This window comes from Oreochromis niloticus, linkage group LG15, assembly GCF_001858045.2.
Source record: "Oreochromis niloticus isolate F11D_XX linkage group LG15, O_niloticus_UMD_NMBU, whole genome shotgun sequence".
In the NCBI taxonomy this organism is placed as follows: domain Eukaryota; kingdom Metazoa; phylum Chordata; class Actinopteri; order Cichliformes; family Cichlidae; genus Oreochromis; species Oreochromis niloticus.
The window spans coordinates 18,417,402-18,429,286 of record NC_031980.2 but is presented as its reverse complement, the minus strand read 5'-3'; the positions used below and the strand labels follow the sequence as shown (position 1 = coordinate 18,429,286).

Sequence of the window (11,885 nt, the reverse complement as noted above, 5' to 3'; positions counted from 1 at the left end):
AAAGGACTGTAAGCAAGTATTAGATCACCTTAACCTTATTAGGTGCACCTTCCTACTTCTGGGTTGGACCCTCTTTTGTCTTTAGAACTGCTTTGATTCTTCATGGCACAGATTCAACAAGGTGCCCGAAACATTCCTCTGAGATTTTGGTCCATATTGACACAATAGCATCAGACTTGCTCCGGGTTTGTCAGGTGTACATCCATGCTGCAGATCTCCCATTCTGCCACATCAGATTCCAGGCCATTTGATGTTATCCTGCTGGAAATAGGCGTCATGAGATTTTGCCCACGCCATAACATTACCAGAAGCAGTCTGAAAGCAGGATTGAGCCATGATTTCATGTTGTTTATGCCAAATTCTAACCCTATCATCTGAATGTTACAGCAGATACCGAGTCTCGTCAGACCTGGCAATATTTATCCTGCCCTCTGCTGCCCAATACTGGTAAACCTGTGCCACTTATGTCACCTAAGACTCATGTCTTAGCTGACGTGAGTGGTACCCAGTGTGTTTTTTTGTTACTGTCACCACTCAAAGTTGGATGTCTTGCATGTTCACAGATGCTTTTCTGCATATCTTGGTTGAAACAAATGATTATTTGAGATAATCTTGCCTTCACGTCAGCTTGAATCATGTTCCTTTTATGTCTGTTATCAACAAAGCATTTCTGCCACTGCAACCCACTGGATATTTTCTCTTTTTCTAGCCATTCTCTATAAACTCTTGAGATGGTTGTGTGGGAAAATCCCAGTAAATAAACAGTTTCTGAATTACTCAGACCAGACCATCTGGCACCAACAAACCATACCACATTCAAAGACGCTTAAATTGCCTTTCTTCTTGATTCTGGTTGGTTGGTCTGGTTCAAACTACTGTATATCTTCTTGATCATTTCTACATAGCTAAAAGCATAGAGTTGCATCTTCAGTGGTGTTTTCTGTGTCAGCTGTAATTTGGCAATAACAAACTTCACCCCAATCAATAGAATTTACCGTATTTTTCAGTAGAACCTGTTGTGCTTTAAAGTACAAGATTATAGATATTTAAGCATAGTAGTTTCTTGAGAATCAAATATAAAATCCACCTTTGTCTTCTTCCCAACAGTATTTCCTCTGTGCCTGTGGAGCCAGATGGCAATTAAAGCTGCAGCAGCAGACTGAGGTAATTGACATGCTGCTGCCGACATGCTTTGTTGACGCCCCTGGCATTGCTCCAGTCTTTCCTGCAGGAACAGGAGGGCGTAGTCATGATCAGCAGCTGGCCTCACGCTGCCTGACCTCTGCCCTCATCCTCTTCTCCGTCTTTCTGCTTACCCACCAGCTCTGCTACACCCACTTGTCTGTCTCCCGTTCTCTCTCTTGAGTATGACTAAAGCGTTTGTGCTATTTAAAAAAACCAACTATCTAGAGTACTTTTGATTAGATGGTTAAAGTGATCTGAGGTAATGCTTAAACTGAATTTAAGTAAATAATGTTAGTCTTACAAAACGAAAACATTTTCGCTGGCGATCTTAGTATAATCATGGTCAAAAGGACATTTGTCTGATGTAGGTTGAGGAAACCACTATCAGGTCAAATCTATGATTTACTCAGAGACATGCTTGATTAAATATTGACTTGTTGACACATAAATTGGTCTTCAGTGGTTTCTGCGGGGAAGCCTGTAAGGTGTGGTTTATGTTTCGGCTACCTTAACATGATTAAGCTTTTCTTTTCTTGTTTTCACTGAAAAATCTTGAAAAATCATAAACCATAAGGAAATTTACTGCATTTTATAGTCAATGTCCAAATACAGGGTTAAGTCTAGACACTAATCTAGTCTTCTCATCACTTGATCATCAAGTAAATAATACATCACACCTCACCTGTATTGTTTACTGCTAATCAGTATATGTTGGCACAGTAAATACCTGATAAGCATTTAGCTCAAAGGGTACAAAGTTTAGATTTTTACCACTTTCCTGATATTTAATCATTAAACAAGACAACCGTTGAATACTTGCATTGAATTCACTCCCCCACTGAAATATTCAGTCAAACAGACCAATAAAAATATTTTATTTGGCAATAAAAACCCAAACATATGAATAAAAATATATTCAGGTAGAAATCTGTAATGTTTTAGTCATCCAAGTATTTCTTGTACTGAGGATATGGTGAAGTGTTTTCAAATGTCCTTGCACCACCTGACCCCGCAGGCTGGGTGCAGTGCAAATGTGATGACCTGCAGAAATAAATAGCTAGCGAGTGCGAAACCTGACTCCTACAGATCAGATCAGCAGAGATCAGACGGCGTCTCCTGTTGTCTGAAGGGCAGCAGATGCAGACCTGAGGTTTGGGGGGGTGGGGGTACATCCCACTGCAGGAACCACAAATCAATAATATCCACTTCCAGAGGAGACAAAAAGTAGGTTTTGTAGACTAAGACAAAGCGGTTTCTGAATTCGAACCATAACTGCTAATATCACACTGACGTTCTTCCGCAAAACACTGCTGTCATAGTTTTCTAATGCAGCCCAGTTCAGTGAGGAATTTTGTTACAGCAGACAGAAAGACATGCTGTGAAACTGCAGAAGTAATCAGTGTGATATAAAGTAGGAGAATGTCATTCTTTAAATAGTCAAAATAGTTAAAATGACTATGCCATGCCTTATTGAACAAACAAGGATAAAATTTTATTGAACATCAAAAGTTAAAAAGTTTTAGTGCAACATCAAACTTATTCTGACTTTCTGGAAGTTTTCACCTCCTTATTCAAGAGAGGCAGGAATCAAGATGCTCGTTGATCTTTGACTCCTGGACCTTTGCTTGGCACACTGGACAACTGACCATCACTGCAAAGGAGGAGGAGGATGAAGACGAGGAGGAGGCAACACTGTGCAGTCCTGCTGAGGACTGCAGAGAAGCAGAAGAGGGTGTGGTGGTGGCACTGGTAGTTCTCTGCAGCACTGCTGGTGATTTTGCCTTTATTGATTCCTTCGATGCTGCTGAATCGCTGCCTAAGGTCTTCTGGAAGAAGTCAAAGATGCTGGCAGAGCTGCTGCGGTCATCCCACGCCCTCTTTCTCGGCGTCCGATTCCTACCCACAGCCGCTGATGTGCTGTCACTGTCAGAATTAGTAAAATCCTTGGACTGTACAGCTCTTGAAGTGCTACCCTGGGATCCAGTTGTAACTACAGATGAGACCTTGGAATGGTTTGTTATGTTAGGGCTGGGACTGGGTGTGCTGGGAGAGGAAGTCAAATGATTATTTTGTTGTTTTTGAAATCTAGAGGAGGCAGAAGCAGCATTTGTGGAAGACTTTGGTGATGTCAGTGAGTCTCTTTTGGTCTCTGACTTCCTGAGGCTTGTGCTATTAAAAAGGTCGTCAATGGAACTCTGTTTGCTCTTATCTCCTCCTTGGCTGCTACTACTGCTCTGGGATTTTGGCATTTTCACTGGTGAACCGTTTATGTTGACAAAGTGCGTCGTGTTGCCGACAGACCTCTTTACAGGTGGCTTTCTCCCCATGGAAGTGGATGGTCTGACTGAGGTAAAAGTGTTGGAAATCCCATTGGTCTTGTTAGAGTGAACAGGAGAGGAGAGACTTTTAGGCGGGGACGATGGCGTGAAGAACTTCTTTGGGGAGGGGACAGGGTTGGACAATGGTGTTTTCACAACAGGAAGTGGTGGCCTGGGAGATGGCGAGTAAGACGTTGAGTCCTGAGACTTCCCCCCAAGGATGAAGCCTTTCCCACTAAATGGGATGATGTCCCTTATATCCTGTGATCCAGAACCTGGGACAGGAAATGATACAATTTAGAGTCAACCATGCAATGTATTTAAATCCAGTAACTTAGTTCAAGTGGACCTGGTTTGCTTTTTCTTTAATTTCAGTTCTTATATTATATCTTTTTATATACACGACCAGAGTTTCTGACAATGAAGTCAGTGTATGTAAAGTGATCACTTCAGGTGCTCTAAATCAGGGGTGTCATACTCATTTCACACTGTGGACCACATAAAGTCCATTTTGACCTTAAGTGGGCCTAACCAGTGAAACTCCTCTTTCTGAAAGTGTAAAGAAGTTATTACTATTATTATTACTATTATTATTACTGTTATTATTATTATTACTATTATTATTATTAATTGTGTAGTAATTACACACTTAATGTTTCCAAAGCTGTCCAGTGGGTCAACCGAGAGTCTCTGAGGGGCCAATTCAGTAAATACCATTCTTTATATTTCCTGCATGTTTTGTTGCAGGGGGTCATTTGATTTAAATTGATTTTACATGCTCAAGTTACTCAGTGGAAACAATCTATTCACGGTTAAAAGCAGTCAGGCATCAAAGCATAACATGACTGTTGTTTTGAGGCTGTCACAAAAAATTAAGAACATTTTTCACTGATGTTTAAAATGTTTGAAATATGAACAACATTTTCTAGTTTGTTGGCACAATGTATTAAAGCTTAATACACAGGAGTGTACGGGCATGTTACCTGTAGTCGTACTTGAAGGCTTGCCACTTCCTGCGGCCTTCTTCTCTGAGGTCTTGCTGTTTTTTTGGCCTTTTTTGCCATATCCTTCAGGCTCCTTGATTTTGGTGTATGTGCCACCACATGTTCTCTGGTGATCCTCCCACCAAGGGTCCAGAGAAGAAGGAGCTCTATTCATGGCTCTCTTCACGTAGCCAAAGTAGGGTTTACGCTTCTGGCAGGGCCCATTACACCGCCACCAGTGCTGCCGGTACATATCAACCTCATCGTGGAAGCTGTGGTAGATCTGATGAAAGGAAGGAAAGATGGCAAGACATAAGTTTATGAAAGAGAGAGATTAGAGAAAATCCAAAATGAATTTAAATGTTTCTTGATTACTTTGCTGTACAATCATTGCACCCTGAACAGCAGTTCAAACAAATCATTAAAAGCCCCAAATTCCTATGACATTCAAGTCCATGATGATTATATGTAAACTTCTGAATACAACTGTACATTTGAAGGTTTGTATGTATATGTGGTCCACAAAACAGAATAAGTTTGAATATGTCTCAAGAACATATACTTACAGTAATCTTGGTCCCACTGGCTTTGTTGATCCGGTTCATGTGTTTGCAGAACTCAGGTCCGTGGCCATCTCTGTCCCGGTTATTTTGTGTCACAAACAGGAGCGCGTGAATCATTTCATGGAGAAGGGTCTGTGGCAACCAGTGAAAATAAACTGATTAATAAAATGAAAATTGTCCTCTTTTTTAAGGATTACAAGTTCTAATCTATCACACTGTCACGCATTCACTGCTGGGGTTAGGGAGGTAAAATGATAGTTGTATAAATTTCAGCCCCTACAACAAGCCCTTTCCCAGTGTTTCTGATGTGAATGGTGTTCAGGTCCACCTCACCTCTACCAGGTCTTTTCTGGGTCTAAGCTTCAGCAGAGGCTCACTCAGCCTGATTGAACACAGTCCACCTTGACCCTCATAAGAACAAACTCCAGCACACCTAAGAGAAGAAAGAGAGGAAAAGAGGAGCAGGACACATTACAGACATGCCAAACCAAATCCCATACAAAAATCAAAGGTGTTATTGTGTAGACAAGTTTGTGGGAGTTAAAAATAACAAAAACATGCATGACTTACAAGGTCATTCTCGAGCTCCACTTCACCTCCACACCGCTGAGTTTACCCCAGAAGAACATGTCATTGAACTCCAGAAACATGGCCCTGATGTCGGGGCTAGGGTCAAGCATCTCCCAGGACTCGTCCACAATGGACAGTGGCCTCTCAAGCTGGGGATTCGGTTTCCAGTAGGGAACAACATCGCTACCACCTCCAGCTACCTCCACTCTCCGTTTCTTATTGCTCTGCCCGAAACTATTATCTATAGTACCACTTGATGAAGATAATGAAGCCCGGTATTCCTGATCAAACTGCTCCTGCAGCCGAATAGCGAGCAGAAAATCCTCATCCATGACAAGAGAGGAAAGTTTTTTTGTTGTTTTGATGATATTTGTTGTTATGTTCTTTTTGGTTAGCGTGTTAGCGCCAACTAGCTAATGCAGTTTGTACAGGTCTCAAAAAAGCGGTAGCATCACGTCGTCTCAAAATGTAGTCTGACAAATTACCAATACGTGTCCAAATACTTTCTGTCATGAAATTTTCAGTAACATTTTCATATTACTAACCGTCAGACCAAAGCTAGCGCGAAGATCCGTGTATCAGGTCTGTCACAATAGGACAAAATAAATTCCGCTACGGGTTTCAAAGTAAAACAACTAAGTCAGTTTTAAACGACTAAGTAAGTTTTAAGTAAAAGCCTGAGTTCAATATGGCTATTTTCTTTTTTGTTTTGATGTATAAGTTTAAAATATCAAACTATCTGCATATGCGTTCTGTAGCATCCACTAATATCTTTTTTCAAAAATGGAACATTCTTTCGTTTTATAAAATGCTACATCCTGTTTAGTTTTGCGTAACTACCATAAACTTGATAGAATAGTCAAGCGAAGGTCTTGGCAATGGATTATGGGAACTGTAGTGTTGTTCGTTTCAAGTAGTTTCCACCAGTTAAATAAATAAAAGCAACACGGCTTTCTAATATAAATCATTAACATATGTTAAATTATATTAAAAATAAATATAAGACCCATTATGAACGACTAATTATCATTTAGATTTTTTAAAATTGTTTTTATTATTTTTTTGTATCCCGTGACGTTCCAGGGTGTCAACTTCCTGTTTAGACTACAAGCGGATATGAACCAAGGAGCCTCGATAAACTAGTTCTCTGTCCAGTTTTTTCTATATTTTCTCAACAATTTATCTCAATAAGTAAACAGTTACACGGCAAAAGATGTCGGAAACGGGGAACCGACTACGGAAGCTGCTCGAATCGCCCAATTTCGACCCGCAAAATTACGTCAAGCAGCTGTCACAGCAGTCCGATGGCGACAGGGATTTGCAGGAGCACCGACAAAAAATCCAAAACCTTGCGGACGAAACGGCTCAAAATCTGAAGAAAAATGTTTACAAGAACTACAGACAGTTCATCGAAACTGCCAAAGAGATTTCCTATCTGGAGAGCGAAATGTACCAGCTGAGCCACATCCTGACTGAACAGAAGAGCATCATGGAGAGTATCACTCAGGCCCTGCTGTCCACAGATAAGGATGAGACGTCTAAAGAGATGCAGGCAGCTTTTCCCAAGGAGACGGAGGAGGTGAAGCAGAGGACCCTCACCTCACTGTTGGAGAAAGTGGAAGGGGTTAAAAACATCATGGACACCCCAGGCAGGCACCTTATCTACAATGGGGACCTTGCAGAGTTTGATGTTGACAACATGTCCCCCATTCAGAAGGTGCATGCTTTCCTGATGAATGACTGTCTGCTGATTGCCACCTGGCTGCCTAACCGCCGTGGCACGGTTAAGTATAAATACAACGCTCTGTATGACCTGGAGAGCTTTGCTGTGGTTAACGTAAAAGACAACCCTCCGATGAAGGACATGTTCAAGATCCTGATGTTTCCAGACAGCCGCATCTTCCAGGCAGAGAACAGCAAAGTTAAGAAAGAGTGGTTGGAGATCCTAGATGAAACCAAGAAAAACAAAGTCTCCAAAGACAGGCACAAGAAGGAGGAGGAGGTCCCCACTTCTCCTGTTAGAGCTGAGGTATCCACCAATCCTTTTGATATGGATGACGATGAAGACACGGTTGATGGTGAGGAGAGCGTGAATCTTAGTCTTGAGTGGATCCAGGAGCTGCCAGAGGATCTGGACGTGTGCATTGCCCAGAGAGACTTCGAGGGTGCTGTTGACCTGCTGGACAAGCTCAACGAGTATCTCAGAGATCAGCCTGTCACCCCGAAGGTTAAAGAGCTTAGGGGGAAGGTGGATGAACGTGTGCGGCAGCTGACAGAGGTCCTGGTGTTTGAGTTGTCTCCAGATCGGTCACTTCGTGGCGGTCCTAAAGCAACCCGGCGGGCTGTTTCCCAGCTCATCAGACTAGGTCCTTTTATTTTTTTGTATTTTCCTCAATAATAACAAGCTTGCACACATCACCAAAACAAATAACACCTGTCTGCTTAGATCTCACTTTATATTCAGTGTATTCACAGTAAGGAGCCCACTCACAGGGTTTCCACAATTCACTGTTCATTATTCAGGGAGTTTAGCTCATTCTCTTCCATCATTTGCATGGACTTGACTTTCAAATTGCTTGTTGTCCGAGTTCGACCTTGGATGCAGTTAAAGTGTAATTTTCAGACAAATAAGCTGTGCTTGCGGTGATCTGTACGTATTCACTGTTTTTCTCTTCATCTTCAGTCAAGGTGAATATTCTCAAACTACTTAATTAAGAAAATAACTTTCCTATTCAGAGCACTAAGAGAACTAACCTCATGATAGTTTATATATAGTTTACTATTTATTTTTTGTCAGAATTGTTCTTGAATGGCCAAATGTTATAAAGCCTTAGAAATTTGTATTTTGCTTTGGTGCAGAACAGCTTCGAGTGGATCCATTTTTAATTATGCCTGAGCTTTGCAAACAGACTCCCACACACTGACTGATTTGCAAAAACATGTTTATTTGCAATTTTTCAGTACTTGACCTTTTTCGGGCAAAACATTATCCTTTAGCAGGAGTATGTAGGGTATAAACCTATTTTAAAACTCAATCAAAAGGAAAGAGAGAGACACTGAGGTAGGATCGCTTTGGCAATGTGAAAAAATCACAAAAGTTCATATTTCAGTTAACTATTAACATATAATACTCTCTTAATATCTCCCATAATTATTTTCTAAACATTTTGTCCCTTCACTCCCAGGTATTCTTTATATATTCAAGGAGAATTTGCCATCCACTTTACTCAAATTTAATTGACTTTTTTTTTTCCATTTAGCTTAATAGGTTTCAAGACATATACTAAAAAACATACCAGAATCAGCTGAGAAATAGCTACACATGTTGTACATTTGCAGTCATAAATATAAAGGCCCTCAGATTCCCATAATGCATCACAGTTTGCATGTATTTGCAAAAAGACAATGTAATTGCCATGAACATCTGTACTGTCTCATCACACAGTCATCTGTGTTTCAGGCCAGTCCACTAAAGCCTGTGAGCTGTTTCTGAAGAACCGCGCCGCTGCAGTGCAGACTGCTATACGGCAGCTTCGCATTGAAGGAGCCACGCTGCTCTACATCCACAAACTCTGCAACATATTCTTCACCAGCCTGCTGGAGACGGCCAAGGAATTTCAGATGGACTTTGCCGGGAACACAGGCTGCTATTCTGCCTTCGTGGTCTGGTCCAGATCAGCCATGAGGATGTTTGTGGACGCCTTCAGCAAGCAGGTAGTTAGAATGTCAGATGGTAAAACCCTAAAATGAGTAATAGGTACGTCCCCTATGATTAGAAGATATGTAACATCTATCATTTGTATATTCTTTATTGTTTATAGCCAAAAACATACTAAGCGACTGAGACACGATGTAATATTTGTGTGTTCCGGTGGTGTTTTTGGGTGTTAATGGTTTAAAATACGCAAATAACCAACAATGTGTCTAGGTATACAGAGGATAAGCTTCTGGATCTCAGGTGTATAAAAAATTTGAGTTCTTTTAGTAATAAAAAAAAAGCCATCTGAGAAGGGCAAAGAACTGAAAAGTATTGCTGCAACACAAGAGGATCTCTTAAATGGCAGCCAGAGCATGCAGCGTGCAAGTTTAAATTTATGGTTGTATAGTTTTCTTAATACAGTAAATTTTTTTATTTCCTCATTGCTAGGTGTTCGACAGTAAGGAGAGCCTGTCGACGGCAGCGGAGTGCGTGAAAGTGGCTAAAGAACACTGTCAGCAGCTCACCGAGATCGGCCTGGACCTGACTTTCACCCTGCAGTCCCTGCTGGTCAAAGACATCAAGGCAGCGCTCCAGAGCTACAAAGATATTATCATCGAGGCCACGAAACACAGAAACTCTGAGGAGATGTGGAGGAGGATGAACCTCATGACTCCTGAGGCTTTGGCTAAACTTAAGGTGGATCAGAATTATTTCTGTTTTGTCTCTTGGTTCTTATGGTTTCTCACTCAGTGTTTTGTTTTCTTCAATTGTTGATTAGTTTTTAACCAAGAACCTCCTAAATTGAGTAACAGAAACCAAACCTTTGATAATCCGGTATTAATCTGCTTAAATGATTCAACTGTTGAAATTTTTCCACTGTGAGGCTTTTAAGCTCCTTTTTATATAATTTTATATTTTGGGGTTTTTTGCATGCTCCTTGTACAATAAAAGCACAACCTTGTCATGTGGGGAACTCATTTTATAAAGTAAATACTACATTTACCAAAAATAATAGTTAATTATGTTGTAATTTCTGGAGGCAGGGATTTTGGCTTGTGTGCTTAGAGCTTCTGTTACAACAAATGCTGAGGATTTCATATGAAAGCTGCCACAAATCACTGTTTTCCTTTACCTGCTGCAACATTAACGTATTTATCTTTCTGCAGGATGAGATGCGCAGTTGTGGCATTCACTTCGAGCAGTACACAGGCGATGACTGCTGGGTGAACCTGAGCTATACTGTCGTGGCCTTCACCAAGCAGATGATGAGCTTCTTAGAGGAAGGCCTGAAGCTCTACTTCCCTGAGCTGCACATGGTGCTGCTGGAGAGCCTGAGGGAGATCATCCTGGTGGCCGTACAGCACGTAGACTACAGCCTTCGCTGTGAGCAGGACCCTGAGAAGAAAGCCTTTGTCATGCAGAATGCCTCCTTCCTCCATGACACCGTGCTGCCGGTGGTTGAGCGGAGGTTTGAGGAGGGCGTGGGGAAGCCGGCCAAGCAGCTGCAGGACCTCAGGAAGAGCACGAGGCCGGTACGAATCAACCCCGAGAGCACCACATCCGTGGTCTGAGACCGACAGGAACTTCTGTGGCTTGAATTGAGGCGCAAGAATGGCGGCCATGAAACACCTACACACTCTCTAAATGACTGCTCTTGCAATTTCAACTCCCAATTTAGAAATAAACATAGCACCTTTGGTTGTTTTTATGCTGCATGACAGGAAATCACTGGATACATCACGGAAAAGAGTCACAATAGCACTAGAATAAGACAACTTAAAGTGCCCATATTATAGTCATTTATAGGTTTTTAGTTTTAGGGGTTCATCAGAATTGATATACTTTTAATGTTAAAGAACAAGATTATTTTTCCCATAGTGGCTCCAAATAAAGTCCAGCCTGCTTTGATTTATCAGCCTGTTCAGCCAAAATGAGAAATGGCTTGCTTGCTATAACTTTACAAATAGAAACGTAACACTCAGTAAGAAAACCACACACATTTCAACCAGAACTGGAAACAAGGCAGCTATTTGTTCTTTTTAAGGGCAGGTCAGACTAGCCAATAGCTAAGGTGTTACACTGATCTGATGTAGATAAATCACAGATGAAAACCTGGACCACAAATGATGTGCTCCAGGCAGTGGGAGAAAATAACTTGCATTGTCCTGGACTTTGGGTTTTGTAACTTTGCAAATGTTTTACATGCATAAAAAATAACCAACAGCTTAACTCAAAATGCATAATGTATTAACAGTGATTATTGACACGTGTGATAACTAAGGAGACTAAGCTCTTCTGAAAGAGGTGCAATGATTGTATGAGGCTGATGAATCTATTGATCAGACAAACACACTATAATTACCATGATGGCTAAAGATCATTTTATTTGAAAGTTTAATTTTGAGACCGTTATTAGACACTAAAGTATTCAAGCACACAAGGACTTGATTAAAAGGGATGACTGAAGTGAAATGCACTGCTAAATGTTTTCTGTTATTCAAAGTGTTTATGTTTGACAGTAACACACAGAAATGAATAAAGATCATTATGCACAGTCCTCATTTTA

At 41.1% G+C, this 11,885-nt stretch overlaps 2 protein-coding genes across 2 annotated transcripts; one reads left to right on the top strand and one right to left on the bottom strand.

The window, feature by feature from the left end:
- Positions 1-2,362: 2,362 nt before the first annotated feature.
- On the bottom strand, positions 2,363-6,446 carry sprtn (SprT-like N-terminal domain). Its single transcript, XM_005461369.4, has 5 exons — positions 5,620-6,446; positions 5,383-5,482; positions 5,053-5,181; positions 4,487-4,769; positions 2,363-3,778 (listed from the first exon to the last, which is right to left on the bottom strand). Exons 1-5 carry the CDS (start codon positions 5,949-5,951, stop codon positions 2,757-2,759), a joined length of 1,866 nt encoding a protein of 621 aa, XP_005461426.1. The 5' UTR covers positions 5,952-6,446; the 3' UTR covers positions 2,363-2,756.
- A 248-nt stretch (positions 6,447-6,694) lies between these two features.
- Positions 6,695-11,885, top strand: exoc8 (exocyst complex component 8). The gene is made up of 4 exons (XM_003456616.5): positions 6,695-7,985; positions 9,080-9,333; positions 9,767-10,015; positions 10,486-11,885. Exons 1-4 carry the CDS (start codon positions 6,833-6,835, stop codon positions 10,888-10,890), a joined length of 2,061 nt encoding a protein of 686 aa, XP_003456664.1. The 5' UTR covers positions 6,695-6,832; the 3' UTR covers positions 10,891-11,885.